This window comes from Toxorhynchites rutilus, chromosome 3 (genome assembly GCF_029784135.1).
Source record: "Toxorhynchites rutilus septentrionalis strain SRP chromosome 3, ASM2978413v1, whole genome shotgun sequence".
NCBI classification, from domain to species: Eukaryota; Metazoa; Arthropoda; class Insecta; order Diptera; family Culicidae; genus Toxorhynchites; species Toxorhynchites rutilus.
Genome location: NC_073746.1, coordinates 301996628 through 302015585, shown reverse-complemented (window position 1 = coordinate 302015585; position 18958 = coordinate 301996628). Strand labels below are relative to the sequence as shown.

The following is an 18958-nucleotide window of genomic DNA, read 5'->3' as shown; positions in this document are numbered from 1 at the left end:
AGCGCGGAGGATGCTGAGTGTCTCGTTCCACCAGTAGGCTGGACGTCGTTTATTCGTCGGATCCAGTCTTCTCGGCATCGCTGTATCGCATGCCCTCACCAATGTTCCTGTCAGCTCGTCGGCGCTCAGATTAGGAGTTCTGCTGTCTATGCGTAGTGCTTCGACGAAAAGCTCCTTGTCGAAAACCTTTGTCCTCCACTTCCGCTCAAAGGTTATTGTTCTCCGTACCACCGCAGGATTCCGTTGGCCCACACTATACAGGATTGCCTGGTGGTCGCTGTGTGTGTATCCCTCCGACACTCTCCACTTCCTGTTTGCCGCCAGTGATGGACTGCAGAAAGTTACATCGATGATGGATTCGCGGCCGTCCCTTCGAAAAGTGCTACTAGTGCCTTCGTTCAGAAGTGTGACGTCTAGTTTTGCGAAGGCTTCTAGTAGGCTGTACCCCCTGGCGTTGGTACATCTGCTTCCCCATTCCTCAGCCCAGGCGTTGAAGTCTCCTCCGATGATGACTGGTTTGCGGCCGCTGACCTTATCCGTGAGTACGTCCAACATCTCGTGAAACTGCTCCGCTGACCATCTTGGGGGTGCATAGCAGCTACACATGAAGACTCCATTGATTTTGGCGATCACGAAACCTTCCTGTGAGCTCTCTACCACTTCTTGGATGGGGTACCTTCCCATCACCAAAATTGCCGCCATCCCTGCTTTATCCGCCACCCAGTTACCGTTGTCGCGAGGAACTCGATACGGCTCTGCGATCATTGCAACGTCACACTTAGTTTCCATTGTTGACTGCCACAATAGTTGCTGTGCTATGTCGCAATGATTGAGGTTGATCTGGGTAACCTCCATTACTGCGAATCCGACATCGCCCTTTTGTACTCCGGACATTTGAAGCTACCTGTCACATGATCGTTACCTTCCTCCTCCTTGCACAGCATGCACCTCGGTTGCTTAATGCAGTCTCTAGCAACGTGACCCTCCCCCAGTGAGAGTGAGAGTGAGAGTGAGAGTGAGAGAGAGAGTGAGAGTGACTGGGGCCACAATATTGTACTGGGGCCACAATATTGTCGAGCTACGCTCACATTTATCTATAAAGATAAAAAGTTTAATTTTTCACCCTATTTTTGATAACTAAAAAAATAGCGCTCTATCATATGTATAAACTTTGTCGAAGACAGTTTTTGTCTAGAGAATAAATGCCAGGCTCTAGATGCTAAAATTGCTAACTCAAAAATTAAAAACATTTTTCGATGGTAACTTTTTGACATTTTTGATGAAAGAATGAGATGTAGGAAATTGTTAAAATTTTCATTAAAGAATATAAAATAAAACTTGAAAAATGTTTAAAAAATTACACTGAAAAGCAAATTAAAAACTTAAATTCGTTTTCTCAGAAATATTTTTTTGACGTAGAACTACGTCTTTCAGGAAGGGTGCCAAATCAGAAAATAGGTCACGTTTTTATGAAATAAAGTTAACGTGAATAACTATTATAACTGTGAACGAATTCTCATGATTTGCATACCAATCGAATCTAAAATTCTCTAAGATTTGTTTAATATGCTATACATTACAATTCTCTAGTTTCTAAAAGGTTTAAATTCATGAAAATTGGAATAACTTCATTTTTTCCCATACATTTGTTCTGCCGATTCGTGTGCTAAACCTTCCTGTAATTCGAATGCTTATAACTCGAACATTTTTCAACAGATCGGAAAGATTTTTGCATCAATTGATAGGAAGGAAGGTCTTATATTATAGAGACTTTAAACTTTTGCAGTTCATTCGTCTCTAAATTGATAGGAAATATTTCTACGCGTCTATCACAATTAATAAATCGTTATTTTTCATGAGATGAACAAGTGAATAACTGTAAAATATCAAGCGTTATCTAAACGCCCTAACTGCCAAGTTTTGATTGGCCCGATTGACGGTTTCCCCAACAAAGACTACAAAATCGATGTTCCTGTGGAAATCCGCTTTGCAAATGTACATGCAAGTCGGGGGTATTTTTGTTCCCACCGAGCTGGTTTTCCCTAACACGGACTTTTAAATAAATGTGCCTGGGGGAATCCGCTTCGTCAAAACATGCTGGTCAGGGGTATTTTGTGGTGTTGAGTACTTTTGTACTCGCTTGTCGTTGTGCAGACCGGAACATGTTTCCCTAAAACGTACTTTTAAACTGAGAAGCATGGGAACATTGTAATTTCAGATACTAGAGGTGAATAAACTTTCGCGGTTCGAGAACTACGTAAACATGAGAGATGCAATAATTTCAGAGGGAAATGTAAAATAGAATGATCGTTTGACAATTTTTCCGTTCAAATATTTTGGTAGTCCTAGGCATCATATCAAACGTAAAAGGACGTTTATCAAATTTAATTTTAACGAAAAACATAATCTATTACAAAAAATTCGATTCATTCTAAAATAATATTTGAAGTGGTAAACAAGTGGATTGCATGATATAATTGCGTAGTTCTACATCGAAAATATGCGGTCGTGTCCTAGATACAACCCCTTACAATTTTTTTTTAAATACTGGGAACAAACATTATTTTTTGTGTTTTTCCGAAAGAGTATGCATAGATACATCGTTTTATGAAGAAATGAGTGATCTGCAGCACTTTCTATATTCTGCGAAAGTCTCATTGTTATTAGGCATTTGCTAACAAGGTGTACGCGTGTTCTGTCAAACTTTTTCTTATTTGTTTGAGAATTAGTTTGTTCTTCCAAACCAGAAAAGAGTGCATCAGGTTTGCTGAAAATGTGACATGAAATTCTTGTACTTAAACCGACTTATTCGATACGGATCTAAAAAAAATACATGGTGGGACAGTTTTGAATAGAATATAAACATGGGACAACTGAACTTGATGTTGTTTTTTTTAAAGTTGGGAATAAACCATATGTTTTTTTGTGTTATTCCGTAAGATTATGCATAAACACAACGTTTTATGAAGAAAAGTGAAAATCGTCAAAAAGTAACATGGGACAACTATGCGTAGAACGGCAGTATACTTGAAGAAAAAAACATATTATTTTGAGTTATTCAAAATTTTTAATACTATTCAATTTCGTTTTTTCTTGTTCGCTCGTGAAAACCTTTAGTTTCCTAAGCCATTTCATTAAAATAAAAAAAGGTTGATTAAAATTTCGCATATTTCCAGATCATTTTGGCTGGAAATGCTAAATACTCAATTTGATATAACAATACGCTCTTAACTAAAGTACCTAATAATGACATGATTTCCTTTACATTGAATTGGTATTAAAAATTGGTACAGAGGTTGAATACAAGCAACGTCGTTTTTTACCGAAAAACACGTGACCGTCTTTTGTCGGTAATAGTCTTCGTGCATTCCCTATGATAAAATTCCCACCCTAACGATGCTTTCACTTTCGAATGGCCTCGCATTGATAGCGCTGCATTAATGTGCAACTGCATGCAATCATCGCATTCACTTTACTCTTCTATGCAAATGGGGGCCCCATTTCTTTCGCTAATTAATGAATGACTCCTTTATCGCCACTGACCATTTTCCACCGGAAGTTCTCCTGCTCCTCCCACCGCACCGTTTCGGGCAGCAGCTGCAGCAGGTTTGCGAGCCGCAAACACCAAAACGCGATAGGCAATTGATAGCATCGCGCCTTCCCTCCCCACATCGGAGTAGCAGCGGGTTGTGTTGGAGATCTGCCGAGGCGCGAGATCAGCACGCGAAATTGGAACATTGAATGGGGGATATGTTAATGCAGTGCTGATTAGTAATGAATGAGCGTTTTGGTGCTTTTCAGCGGCCAATCACGCCACCAAACGCTCCGAATTTCGCGATCAAACTGACGATAGAGAGTGATAACATCTGTGCACACAGTAACGCTCTTTGATTTTTGGGCAGCAACGAAATTGGAAATTAGAGCAAAAAAAAATTCGATGCATAACGATTGGGAAGTGGTGATTGAGAACGAATGCACTGTTAATGAAACGATTGCGATTCGGATTGGGGTAATAAGCGGCTGGCGGTTGGTAACGAGATGCTGCTTTCCAAATGCCACAATGCCACCGCCCGCGTTTGAGAATTTCGATTCCGCAATTTAAAGAAAAAGTGCTTTCTCCAGTCTTGCGTGAAATGAGCTTCACGACAAATCTCATTCGATTTGCGCCGGTTTGGTGTGCAGCAAAATGCAGCAGCCGCTACTGTTGCTGTGCTGCGGTTTCCTTTCCCGTCGCCGGTTTTTTTTTGGGTTCCCTCTGTCCCATACTTGAAACATGAAACAGAGCGAATCGTGCAAATTGGAGCTGATGTTTTAGTCATTCCTCACTTTTTCTTGCCATTCTTTTTTCGAGAAGAATTTCCACAGTAATGTCCCAAAAAATAAAACCAAGAGAAGTGAGACATGAAGGCACAAGCGGCTAAGCCAAAGAAAGCAAAAACAACATGAATGTTGAGAGAGCAGATCCCAACAGCTGGTGCAGAAAAATCTCCTATCCAATCTGGAACACCGGAGAGCACAACGGGAGACTCGTCTGGAGTTACGGAGTGATGACTTCATCGTTTGCGTTATTTTTAGGTTAGGTGGAGCGGATCTCTTCGCCGGAGAAGCGGCTTTTTGACATTTAAGCTCGCTCGTTGTCCCCGCATCTGGAGGGCCATCGGATGATGATAGTGCATTAAATTGAGAGAATGTCGATGAGCGAAGGGGAGATAAGCGAGAGCGAGAGAGAGAGAGAGAGAGATGCATATGCGCAGGAGCACATGGAAAGGATCTCCATTGCGTGTATGTATGCGTGTGGCCGTGCGAGGATTTTTTTTGTTCCATGCCCAACTGTTTCAATTGTATACTAGGTCTTTGAAATATGTCAAAAACTCTCTTTGTGTTTTCGTTACAGAGTTAGTGCGATATCTCGTGTCATTTATGCACATGGCGAACAGGAAGAGCATTCATCTCGAATAATTTTCTCGTCATTAGCCTGCGTGAGAATCATAAGAAGTAAGAAAAGGAAAAAAAAAGGTTAATGGTTTGTATATATTCATCGGAATATGTATCTCCGTGCTGTCATTGATTTGACATTCAGCGAATTAATCTCGACCCATTAGAACGGAGGTCGATCGAATTGGCTACGCTTGAGATGTCAATCATCTTAAAATTTGGCAATCGCCAGACTAAGAGAGCTTGAAGATATTGTATACATATTTTATTTCACGCTCCGCTTACGTCGCAGATTATCTCCGATTGATCTTGTTTCTTTCTCTTTCGCTAACGTATTTAGTTCATCTGCTTCATTTCGTCTGACGCAGCATCGATTCCAAATTTATCCGTTGATAGTCGTACACATCGGTGATACATTGCTGTTACGGCATGCAGTTGTTTATTGTTAACATGTTTAGTTGAAGATTGTTTACTCGAGAGCATACTTATGTGAACTTCAAAAAAATTACTATAACAGATTAGGAAGATCAAATATTGTTACTTTAATCTTCGCTTTTGGCTTTCCATCCGATTTACGGACACTTTAAAAAAATAATGAAAAAAAAAATAAGATCGAGAACATTACTATACTATTACTATACAGAATGTATCATAACGCTAGAATCAATCGATTTTTTTTTTGAGTTTCCAGATATGTGTGAGAGCTCGAGTTTTTCAATTCCAAAATGTTATTTAAATCCACTAATTTATTTGTTTCACAACTATCTTTTACTAAATTTTCTCATCCTTCAAATGGAAACAACAGAATCTTCCTACGTATTGTCCTTTTTTAAGTAGAGCCAATATAAGGCAAACAGATCCCGGAACAACAAAGAAGTTCGATAACTCTGTCCTTGTTGAAATTCGACCATATGCGTAGAAAGATTTTTTCATCAGGTTTCGAAAACGAAAGCGTTACGCCGGAGCAACCAGATTTTGAGCGTTAATACCTTTTAAACGACTGAACGGAATGGTTTGATAAACACTTCATTCGAAAGATAAAATGTCTACGCGTTATATGCTCCAAACATGTTTATCCAAATGATCCAAAAACTCGTTTCAATAGCCCTGAAGTTGCTTTCAAAACAGTCTATTGAAATCACATCAATCGGTATCGGTAGAGCCGCGCGGAAATCCACTCAGTTATGATTGGAATATTTCCCTAACACTGATTTCAAAACCATTGAGCCTGGGGAAAACGGCATTGCAAATTAGATGCAAGTCTAATGATCCCCGATTTTTGAAATTAATCGTTCATCAGCTGATCGAATACTTTTCAGCAGTTTGTTATTCGATACGATTAATCGCCCCAAATAATCGATTAATCGATTATTCGTCACACTAAGAGAAATAATTAGTTAGACTAATATTTCTCATTTGCTAGAAAGCTATCTGAAATCTTCTTCTTATTCTACGCTCCCCCAAACTCGCAAAGGAAGCTCAATTCGTGTTGACTGCATTGAGCTTCGTTTACGAGTCTAGGGGAGCGCCAAAGAAAATAATTGATTTTCAGGATAAAACTGCAGCGGCCGTACGTTTTATTGCTCTGGGTTTGGATCGATTAATCGACGTAAACTATTCGTTCGCTTCGATTATTGGTTGCGCAGTATTCGTTCGATTAATATTCGATTTCTTTAGGAAGTATTCGATTAATCGAATAATCGAACGATTATCGGGGACTATGCAATCCTCGTTTGCGTTTTCACAAATTGGAATGTTTCCCTAACACTGATTTCAAAACCATTAAGCCTGGGGAAATCGGCATTGCAAATCAGATGCAAGTCGGTAGTACTTTTATACCCTCATGCTTGCTTTGTACCCGATTTTGTAAATCGCTTTGGCTCGGCTCTTCAAGACTACATTGGATACGCAATACCGTTCGATGATTATGCAAAATGTTGATAACTATTTGCTGCGACAACTTCTGCCATAATGCATGAGTTTACCTAAATTAGGACTTGTATGCAATTGAATTGGTAAATTGTTTCATTCATTCACTACTTCAATCAATACACACAAAAGATAGCTCTGCGCAGCGGCGATATCGTACCCAATGAGGAACATCCGAGGTGCGATTATTGCTAATTCAAGAAACACAAATGATTACTAAGCCAAAGGCAGTCCTACGTCAACCTTGCGGTTATATCATAGGTATAAACCATCCATAGTTTTTTTCATGTGAGAAATGTGTTTTCTGACTTTATGGGCATGAATTAAAAATAAAATTATTCTTTTATATAGAAAAACAAAAAAAAATTATAGGAGGTTGTGTCCAAGATACGACCGCATTGTTGACGTAGAACTACGCTGTTATTCTATATAAGTCGCTTATTTATACCTTCGGATATTATTCTATAATGCTGTGAAATTTTAGAAACAACTGCTTAGTAGAATAATCTCTGAAATGGTTTTTTGGTTCATTGTAGAATTTGTTGACGATAATTGATTGATGATTCATTCTTGCCCTCGCAAAACAATACACTAGCTGATCGTAAGTCGCAATTCATTTCATGTCAATGCAATAAAAATTTACCTCGAATACAGAGCATACATTGGTGGCTTGAAACTACTAGGAATATAAAACACTTCTCATAATTTTGCACTATTCTCAAAAGAAACGCTTCTGTTAATATTACTGGCCTCGAAAAAAGTTGTATTTCTTTCTCATGCTCGAGAGCGAGCGCAGCTGTCACCCTTAGTGGAGGAAGTTGATGATGATGATGATGATGATGATGATGGTCCCGCCTCCTTCCCCTACAGAGGTTTGAGCAAGAACAGTTATCTAAAAGATAATTTATTTTTTTTCAACATTGAAATCAGTTTAGCAAACATGAAAAACGAACTGATTTTATTTACAGATATAAGTTCAAAAAATTGCAATGTCCAAAAAAGCCAATACTCAGTCATGTCCGCCACAGAGCCGATACGGTCCCGACGAGGCCCTTGCAGCCAAGTGGTCCACCAGAGCACAAGTCCAACCGCCAGCCTTGTTTTAGATTGACTGTGAATACCCTCATTCAGAGAAATCGAGAAAATTTCCTTTACGATAAATTCCTAGACCGGCACTTAAAAAAAACTTTCAATTTAATATCCTTTATATCTGTGTCTCGCGCGCGACGCTCAAACTTTTGTAGACTACTTTTATTTTTTTTTTAAACTAATACAACTATAAGAACGACAAAATAAAAATAAAAATAGTCCATCATCACCAAGATCATGACAGACATAATAGAGATCAATACAAATTTAAAAAAAGATGATTTAAAAAAAAAATTAAATAATCTACATAATATAATCCGTTCAAAAAAAAACTTCGTCAGATTCATTGAAAATATTGAAAACAAACTGCAAAAAATTGTCCACATTAAATTATCCGTTCGTATAAAACTTCGTCAGTAAAGATCTTCGTCATAAAAATAAACAAAAACTCGTTCAGCTGTTAAGAGAACACAGCTTTTACATGTGAAATACAGTGCCTCTTAAATTCGGTAAGTGTTGTTGCGCATTTAATATGTCTTGGCATCGAGTTGAACACATTTATTCCTTTGAAGTACAACGAATTTTGTGAAGCACACGACAAGAAATTAGGTGTTCTTATTTCATTCGCGTTTCTAGTGTTATAACTATGAAAGTCACTACCTCTTTCAACTCGATCACACAAATATCGAGGCAGCAAACCGTTAATTACTTTAAAAATGAACACCATAGTTAAAAAAAACAATCCTTTGCTTCACGGATAACCATTGCAGAGCGTCCAACATTAAAGATGAGGAAGTGAATCTGTTACATTTTAGTATCAACCGCATTATTTTGTTTTGCAAGCGCTGTAATCTCGATATTTGTGTGTCATTGGCTAAAAATAAAATGGAAGAGCAAAAGTCTAAATGAGGAGAGATGATTGATTTGTATAGCTGTATTTTGCTGCAAATAGTTAAATCGTTTTTCAATCGACATAAGATTCCATACTTCTTGGCAATTTTCTTGATGACATTGTCAATGTGAGTGTTGAACTTGAGTTTGTCATCAATAATCACGCCAAGATATTTAATGTCCCGAACTCGATCAATAGTCTCATTATCAATAACGATGGAGACGTTTTCATTTAAACGATTTCGCGAGATTACCATATATATAGTTTTACTTATGTTCAATTTCAATTGCTTATACTTCAACCATCTACTTAAAGAATGTAAATCTCCATTCAAATGTAAAACGACCTGATCTAAATCATTAGCTGCAATGAATAACACAATATCATCTGCAAAAAGATTGATATCACAAAATCGTAAAACTCTTCGCATGTCATTGATATACATAATAAATAAAAGGGGCCCTAATACACTTCCCTGAGGTACTCCAAGATTATTCCCTAGGGGATTCGAAATTGTATCATTAAAAATAGTCCGTTGAGTTCTGTCATTTAATTGGTTCTCGAACCATTTATATGCAGTACTCGTAAATCCAAAGCGCTTAATCGTGTTCAACAACAAGGGCCTAGAAATTGTTTCGAAAGCGCGTTTTAGATCCAAAAAAACAGCAATGATATTCTCTTTGCACTCTAGTTTCTCTTTCCATTTTGCTAATACCAAGTTCAATACGGTTTCACAGGAATGACCTTCCCGATATCCCGATTGTTCTGGTATTAGCAAAGCATTGCAATTTAAATATTCCAGCAGCTGGCCTTTAACGACTACTTCTAATATTTTCTCTAGCGTGTGCAACATATTGATGGGACGAAACTCTTCGGCTTTAATCGTTCCAGCAACCTTTTGAATTGGAACTATTGAAGATTCCTTCCACACCTTAGGCACATGCCCAGTTAGCAAAGATTTATTAATAAGGTCCAGCAAGATGTGATCGATGACATGGAAGCAATCTTGAATAACTCTAGCATTGACATTATCCACTCCAGCCGTTTTTTCTAAAGAAAAGCAAATAGTTCTAAGTTCATTTAATGTAATTGGGTGAAAACTTTCAAATCTACAACTACTGTTAACCGGCTGTTTTATTTCATCAGGTTCATCAACCAATTGCTACTGGCAAGCGAAACCACATACAATATTCCAGAACGACATTTACTTTCTCGGTGACTAAACAAGCGAAATAAACTCTTTTTGTTAAAAACAACCTCGAAAACAGTAGCAATGCTTCATAGCGCTAATGCAATCCTAGCTGAAGGCACTTTTGCAACTGGCACCGGAACCCAAATAACTTATAACATTCCAGTAAGACATTCAAGATGCTTGGTATTCCCCAAATATTTTTTTGACGCACAACCTTATGATGACGGAAAACAAACAATGTTAACTGCTTGGAAAAAGACTGAATTATGCCACACAGCTTGTATTCTGCTATAACACCCATCGATGCGAATTCGCTGATGAGTTTGTCAAGAGCGACCGCCTTCACCACCAGGGGGGGAACTTGATTTTAGTTGCTGCCTGGATAACGGCGTTTACATTTTCGACCCACGCGCCGAAATCGCCTACTTCGCTGTTGTGCGATGCGGTGTCACACACGCGAAGGCTCGGTTCAGTGTGAGCGCTTTTCACTGCACCAATATCGCGTGCATCATTGGATGACGCTTGCCTCGAAATATTATTGCCCCTGGCAATGCGTTCGTTTTTTGCAGGGCTCGAGCCTGCCTTCCTCTTCTTCTTGCTCATCATGCACTACGCGAAGCGTCCAATTTATGACGCGGAAAGAAAAACACACGATACGAATAACGCGTAAAACGAACAGAAAATCCAAACGACGATATCAAAGTTGGATTACCACTGGTGGGGTCCAATCTAAGATCGAAGCGCAGCGAAATCAAAGTGAACTGGATTGCTCAACAGTCCGATGCCGCATGAGAGCTTGCCTTTTACAACTTAAATGCATTTTTATTCAGATGTTTTGCTATTTGCATACATATTTTACAGTTCAAGTGACACAGTCTGGGCTTTACATCTTTGGTTCAGCTTTTGGATTTAAAATCATACTGTTGAGCAAAAGTTCCTTATTTTTAATTTGACAGTTGTTCACCATTTTAATGGTATTGTTTGAAATTAAATTTGAAAGAGACTACTTATAAACTACTAACTAACTAATTAATAACCAACTAACTAATCTACTATATACAAATTTTTTATCAGGTCAAATTCAGAGGATCTAGATTTCTCAACAAATTTAGCTTTTGTTTCATACATAATTGCATCTAGTTTTTGGATATTAGCCTCTTGGTGTAGATCCGAGATCCTTGTGTCAAAAGGACGATCAAGAATCATCCTCAATGCACGATTTTGCGCCACTTGGAGTTTGTTCCTGTGAGTCTGAGCACATGACCCCCACACCACAATTGCATAAAGGATGGCAGGAGCTATGATTTGATTGTAGACGGCCAGTTTGTTCACCTTGAGAGCTTGCCTCAGCGAGATCCACTGTTTATACTCTAGGCAAGTATTCCCCTTCATTATTCTACTTATCCTTCGTTCACGGAGACTTGCAATCCTACGATTTCCCCTCCGTTGGTCGTCTATAAGTTGCTCGTTATTGACTGGTCTGTTCGGGAAAGCACTCAAATGGACAGAACAAATGTATGGGAAAATGGAAACGCCTCAAGTTTCCATGAATTTTAACCATTTACAAACCAGGGGATTCTAATGTATAGCATATTAAACAAATCTTACGGAATTTCCGATTCGTTTAGTATGTGAATCGCCAAAATCCGTTCGCGGCAAAAATAGTTATTAACGTTAACTTTATTTCATAAAAACGTGACCTGTTTTCTGATTTGGCACCCTTAATGAAAGACGTAGTTCTACGTCAATATATGCACAAACAAGAAATAAAAGGAAACATTTTTTTTTTGACTCGATTATATACAGAATTCGATTATATACTGTGAAAATACATCGGGGACTGCATATATTCGAGTCCGCCCTATAGTGGTTCTCAGATTTTCGTTGAAATTTGGTAGTTTTATTCTTCATCGCGAAATATTCGACTTTTTTTATTGTTTTCATTAGGCGGCCCATTTCCATTTGAGGGTGGTCCGAAAAATATTTTTTCCCACTTTTTCAAAATGACTTTTGTCAAAAAATTATAAATTTATTATATTATAACCACTGGACCGATTTTGATGACCGATATATAAATTCAAAATTAGTGAGCTAGTCTTCTTTAAAATATTATACTTGAAAAAAAATTGGACTTTGTTTTCGTAATTATGATTGTATTTGTTTTTTTTTATTGTTTACAGGGCAGGAAGATAGAAGAGCGCTAGATTTTTTTTTTACTTTTTCTTGATAGCTCAGGTATTTTTACAAACTATATCCAAAAATTGAAGAGGCGTTTTTTGTTTGTTTTTGAGTTATAAATGCTTTCGAGAGAAAGTATGAAAATATAGCGCCCTAAACCATGAAAATTATAACAAAAAATTGTAAGGGGTTGTATCTAGTACACGACCGCATATTTTCAACGTAGAATTACGCAATTATATTATGCAATTCACTTGTTTCCCACTTCGAATATTATTTTAGAATGCATCGAAATTTTTGTTATACATTAAGTTCTTCGTTACAAATAAATTTGATGAACGTCCTTTTACATTTGATATGATGCCTAGGACTACCAAAATATGTGAACGGCCGAATTGTCAAACGAACATTGTATTTTACATTTTCCTCTGAAATTATTGCACATCTCATGTTTACGTAGTTCTCGAACTGCGAAAGTTCATTCACCTCTAGTATCTGAAATGACGATTTTCTCAGGCTTCTCAGTTTAAAACTACGTTTTAGGGAAACATGTTCCGGTCTGCACAACGACAAGCGAGTACAAAAGTACTCAACACCAAAAAATACCCCCGACTTGCATGTATTTGCAAAGCGGATTCCCCCAGGCACATTAATTTTGAGTCCGTGTTAGGGAAACACAGCTCGGTGGGAACAAAAATACCCCCGACTTGCATGTATATTTGCAAAGCGGATTTTCACAAGTACTTCGATTTTGAAGTCTGTGTTGGGGAAACCGTAAATCGGGCCTATCAAAACATGGCAGTTAGGGCTTTTGGATATTGCTTGACATTTAACAGTTATTCAACTGTTCATCTCATGAAAAATAATATTTTATTAATTGTGATAGACGCGTAGAAATATTTCCTACGAATTGATGCAAACATCTTTCCGATCTGTTAAGAAATGTTCGAGTTATAAGCATTCGAAATACGGGTAGGGTTGGCACACAAATCGGCGGAACAAATGTATGGGAAAAAGGAAGTTCTTCCAGTTTTCATGAATTTAAACTGTTTAGAGATTAGTGAATTGTAATGTATAGCATATCAAACAAATCTTAGAGAATTTCCGATTCGATTGGTATGCAAATTATGAGAATTCAACGCAACGTTACTCAAATGCAACGTTACTGAAATGACCAATGTCTTTACACCCACGCCTTTTCGCTGCTATCTGATATGGTGCTGAAAATGGCCATTCGAGTTGGCATGAAATTCGTAAAATGTAGCATTTTTCAAAAAAAAACAAACAAAAAACAGCTTATTAGATTTAATTTAATATGTCGATCAACTAAATCGGTTTTGTCATTCAAAAGTTATGAATTTTTGAAAAACGTCAGTTTTTGAAAAACGTCATTTTTTGAGAAAAATGTAATTTTTTTAGAAAAAATGGGAAATATTTAATTTTTCAGACCACCCCTAAAATGGAAATGAACACCCTAATGAAAAAATATAAAAATATGGGTCTAATATTTTGTGATAAGAAACAAAACTACCAATTGTAATAAAAATCTGAGAACCACTAGGGGTAACGGGGGCAAAGTGGTCACCTGTTTGTTTGGTAGTACAGTGGATTCCGTTTATAATTATATCAAAGCAAATTGACAAACGAATCATAATTATAACCAGACATAATTTATTGAAAATGGACCATAAAAGGCGACATGCCACTGTAAACTTTTTTTTAAAAGATTTTTAAATGAAACCAAACTTCGTTGTGTAATTACGTCATAATAAGCTGTTGGTCAATATAAATGGAGTCATAATAAAGGGATTCTACTGTATAATTATTGACTGTTGACGCCGTATTGATAGTCGCCTTATGATTGAAGAATTTTATGACTCTTGAGTCACCCTGTACTTCAGTGGAGCTGACGCATGTCAAAATACAAATAAAAACAAAAATCACTTCCTCGGTAGCCATTCGACCGTAGATTTGTGTGTTTAGAATCTAATGATATTAATATAGGTTTTTGTCCAACTACAAAAAAACTCGAGAAATTATTGTACTACGTTTCGAAGGTAATATATATAGTTACAATTTGGTAAGCAAACTGAATTTTATTTGCTTTTATTTCAAAAGTTATTGGACGACAACAGTCAGGTGCGCACCTTTGCCCCGCACTACTGTACTATTCCACCAAATCAACTATTGAAAAATTTATAATTTGCTACATTTCAATAAATTGTTGGGCCCTGTCCAAATCGATTGGCCCAAAAATCTCGTAAATGCATCAAGAAATTGATGAACAATAGGCGCTAACAATTGGACAAATTTCCGTGACGCCACCATTTCTTTGTTTGTAGATTTGTATCCCCAATATGTTCCAAAAAGGTGCAATATTACGTCAAAGAGAAACTATCGATAAATCAGTACCGTCCCCCTATAAGTATGTTTAACTTTCAGAAGAATATTCACACAATTAAAACTATGGTGCTCCCGTGGCATCACACCTAACATGCCGTGGGTTCGGGTTCGATTCCCGGTCTGGTCGGGGGAATTTTTCGTCAAAGAAATTTCCTCCGACTTGCACTGTGGTCACGCGTATTCTAGAACTTGCCACTCATAATGCATTCGAGGCGTGTTATTTGGCATAGAAATCTCAACTAAGTACTAATAAACAAATGACGCAAGTAATAATATTACGTTGAGACGACGAAGTTCTTCTAGGAACGTTAGTACCTAGAAGATGAAATTATGAAATATCAAGAGGTTGGAAGAAAGGTTGTAAAATCTCATTTTTGTTTCTTTTTTTTTGTTTTTGGGAGACCATGTAGTTATTGGTAATTCGAAATTGACTGTGTTTACTTGAATTAAATGTTTACCGGCAAACGTCATTTCCTTCAAATGAGTTGGTATGAACAAACTAAGATTAACGCTTTCTTTTCTTCTTTTTTAAAATATAGTACAGGTCGGATTTTTTTTTTATATTTCAAATATGACTCAATTCAAGAAAAAAAGTAATCTTTCAACGTTAAGGTGAAATTTATGTATTTACATGTACAGTGGGGTAAAAATCGTGATTTTTGAAGATTTTTCATGAATTTTCACCAGGAATTGTTTATATCGATATAGCAGTCAAATTTAAATGTATAGAAGTTGGGTGTCAGGGAATAAATTGTAGAGCGATTAGAGAGCTTCAATTTAATTGATAGAAACAATTAAGTTCAATATAATTTTTTAACACATTAAAAATTATTAGCTTATTTCCAAAATATTATTAAAATCCACTAATTTAGATGCTCCACTACTAAATCCTGTACAACTTTTTTCTCTTCTATCAAATGAAAGCAACAGAATCTGTTACATTTAGAATTTGAATCATAGCAATCAGGATAGTTATCTATACCGTTACCATGTTCGTCGTCCTTAACAACCGTTGTCATGAAAAACTTGTTATTTTATAAACCATGCGAAAACCTTTCACTTGGCACTGAACCGTTGAGGAAGGCACACGCGATTCCGTTTTCTCCACATTAGGAAGTTTCCAGAACCGGTCACCCAATCAATCGCATCGAAGAAAAATAGAGTTTGTTCTTAGAAAGAAATAGTTATAGAATAAATTATAAACGTAAAACCAGTCGTGATTTCTGAAAGATTAAATAAGCCCGTAATAAAAGTAACCTGATGAAACATTGGTGCCGTGACCAGGATTACGGGTGGTGACAATTTTCACTGGTAGTAATCGCGACGCTTTGTTGTGAAAACTAATTTGGATTCCGAGAAAGCAGAAAATTTATGTTGCTGCTGAAATCACACGTGGAAAAATCTTTCCGATTCCCAATATCGACGATATACAGGATTTCAAGTTCCCATTCCCATTTCCCAATCGACCAAGGATTTTGAGGTTATCGCCATTTTACCAAGCTGTTAAATATTTGTACAAGGCCTATCCTTTGGTAGGCACAGGTGAGTGTCTTTCCAATCTTTTCAAGTCCAACAGGAGGTGCTTCCTGGGTCTTTCCGGTTTTTTCAGTTATTCGTGCCAACATGTCGGAGAAGAAGATTCGACAAAAGGAGCTCAAGCGACGCAATGTAATCGATTCCATTCGAAGAATCGAAGATTTCCTGGCAAACTACGATGCAGATCGAGACATAAACGAAGTTGCGATACGTATGAGCAGACTGGATTTATTGATGGAAAATTTCGAGGAGATACAAGGTGAATATGAAACACTCGATGAGAACGAAGAATTTGTTGCGGCAAATTTCGATATCAGAGCAATGGTGGAAGAACAGTTTTTTCGTGTGAAAAGTGGTCTGGTTTCCAAAGTCCCTCCCTCTAATCCAAACCCTATACAAACACCAACATCGGTGACTCACAACTCTGGTGTGAAACTCCCAACAATAGTACTTCCGCATTTCGATGGTGATCTGAATGAGTGGCTTACTTTCCACGATTCGTATACCTCTCTCATTCATACATCAAGAGAGATTCCTAACATTCAGAAGTTCCAGTATTTACGATCTGCTCTGAAGGGTGAAGCTTTGAAAATCATAGAATCTTTGACCATAACATCCGACAATTATCCAGTAGCATGGGAAGCGCTGTTGAATAGATATGCAAACAAATATATACTCAAGAAGAAACATTTGCAAGCATTGATAACTCCACCTAAACTTGCCGTCAAGTCCGTATTGATGATAAGAGATGTAGTGGATGAATTCCAACGCCACGTAAAAATACTAAACCAATTGGGTGAGCCTACTGATCAATGGAGCAGCTTGTTGGTACAACTACTCAGCAGCCGAATTGATGAATTAACCTTGAAGGAATGGGAGGATTATGTATCTGGAGAAGAAGAACCATCCTACGACAATTTTATTAAATATTTATCAAGAAAAATACGCACACTCGAATTGTTATCAATAACCTCTCAAGGCGTGCAACCATCATCGCAAGTCAAACAATTTAACCAATTGAAGCGGAACTCAACATCTACCAATTCACGAGTGAACAGTTATGTATCGACCGATTATAATTTACCAGAGTGCTTTGCTTGTAATCAGCGTCATTTTTTAGTCAAATGTCCCACTTTCGAGAAGATGCAATTGAAGGATCGTCTCAACCTGGTGAACACGAAGAAAATTTGCAGCAATTGTTTTAGGAATGATCATTTTGCTAGAAAATGTCAATCAAAATTCAGTTGCAGAATTTGTCAGAAACGACATCATAGTATGCTACATCCTGGTTTCGAATCGCAAGCGATATCCCGAATTACACCTTTCACAAATTCCAACGTGACCAGTTTCAACAATGATTTCAACGTTTTGACAGCGAATTCCATCCAATCAACCAATCCCAAAGTGACACATTCTGGTGCTAATGTACTGCTCTCAACAGTCGTACTAATTATCCAAGACGGTTACGGTAAACAATATTTCGCTCGGGCACTGTTGGACTCGGGTTCGCAATGCAACTTAATGAGCGATCAACTTTGTCGGAGACTGCGACTAGTTAGGAATCGGACAAATCAACCTGTTTTCGGTATCGGAGCGTCCCCAACAGAAACCTTCGGAAGCGTATACACCAACATAAGTTCAAGATACAGCAATTTCTCTATTCCCATGGAGTTTTTAGTACTCAGGCAAATCACCACAAATTTACCTACCCATACTATACCAACAACAGAGTGGAGGATCCCCGAGAATATCTTCCTGGCAGATCCCGAATTTAATATATCCAAAGGAATTGAGCTTATTCTCGGAGCTGAATATTTCTTCTCGTTCCTAAAGGGTGGCCGGATACAAATCGGCAATCCATCGCCCGTTTTAATTGAAAGCGTGTTCGGGTGGTTTGCTACTGGAACGGTTATGGTTAACCCTATTATCACATGCCAAATGCATTGTTTTTCAACGATTGAATCTATTGACCGTAATTTGGAGAAATTCTGGCAAATTGAAGACATAGATGCAACTATCCCATCCGCCAATGATGAAATTTGTGAACAATTTTTCCGCGAAACAACAACAAGAGATGTCACTGGTAGATATATGGTCAAATATCCAAAGAAACGTGATATGTCGAAATTAATTGGCGAATCATACTCCCACGCCTTGCGAAGAATGGAAAGTCTAGAACGAAGATTGGATAGAACTCCTGAACTCAAGATAAAATATCACGATTTTATTACCGAATTTATCAACATGGGTCACATGCGAAAGGTATCGGTAAGCGAAGAAATTCCACCGGTGGTCTATTATCTCCCTCACCATCCGGTATTGAACGAATCAAGTACCACCACGAAGGTACGCGCTGTGTTCGATGCTTCGATGAAGTTTAAACGACACACTATTAGTCGGTCCAATAATCCAGGAAGATTTATTAAGTTTAGTTCTCAGATTCCGCAAATACAAGGTAGCGCTAACAGCAGATATAGAGAAGATGTATCGTCAAATTCTAATTCATCCCGACGATCGCCCTCTACAACGTTTGTTATGGCGGTTTAGTAAAGATGATCCGATCAGAGAATATGAATTAACCACAGTGACGTATGGTCTGGCGTCTTCATCATTCCTAGCGACACGAATCCTACATCAACTCTCCGAAGACGAAGGTGAATCGTTTACTCTCGCTACTATGGCTTTGAAAAGGGATTTTTACATGGATGATTTCATTCGAGGTGAAGACAATATTGAGAATGCTAAAAAACTATGCGAACAAATGGATGAACTACTGAAGCGCGGAGGTTTCCGATTACGAAAAT

At 37.7% G+C, this 18958-nt stretch overlaps 1 protein-coding gene and 1 pseudogene across 1 annotated transcript; both read left to right on the top strand.

Annotated features, from left to right (window-relative positions):
• Positions 1-6998: 6998 nt before the first annotated feature.
• LOC129780978 (U4 spliceosomal RNA) lies at positions 6999-7067 on the top strand (annotated as a pseudogene).
• Positions 7068-16241: 9174 nt separating this feature from the next.
• Positions 16242-18701, top strand: LOC129774354 (uncharacterized). Its single transcript, XM_055778074.1, has one exon. The coding sequence runs from the start codon at positions 16242-16244 to the stop codon at positions 18699-18701; it is 2460 nt and encodes an 819-aa protein (XP_055634049.1).
• The last annotated feature ends 257 nt before the right edge of the window (positions 18702-18958 follow it).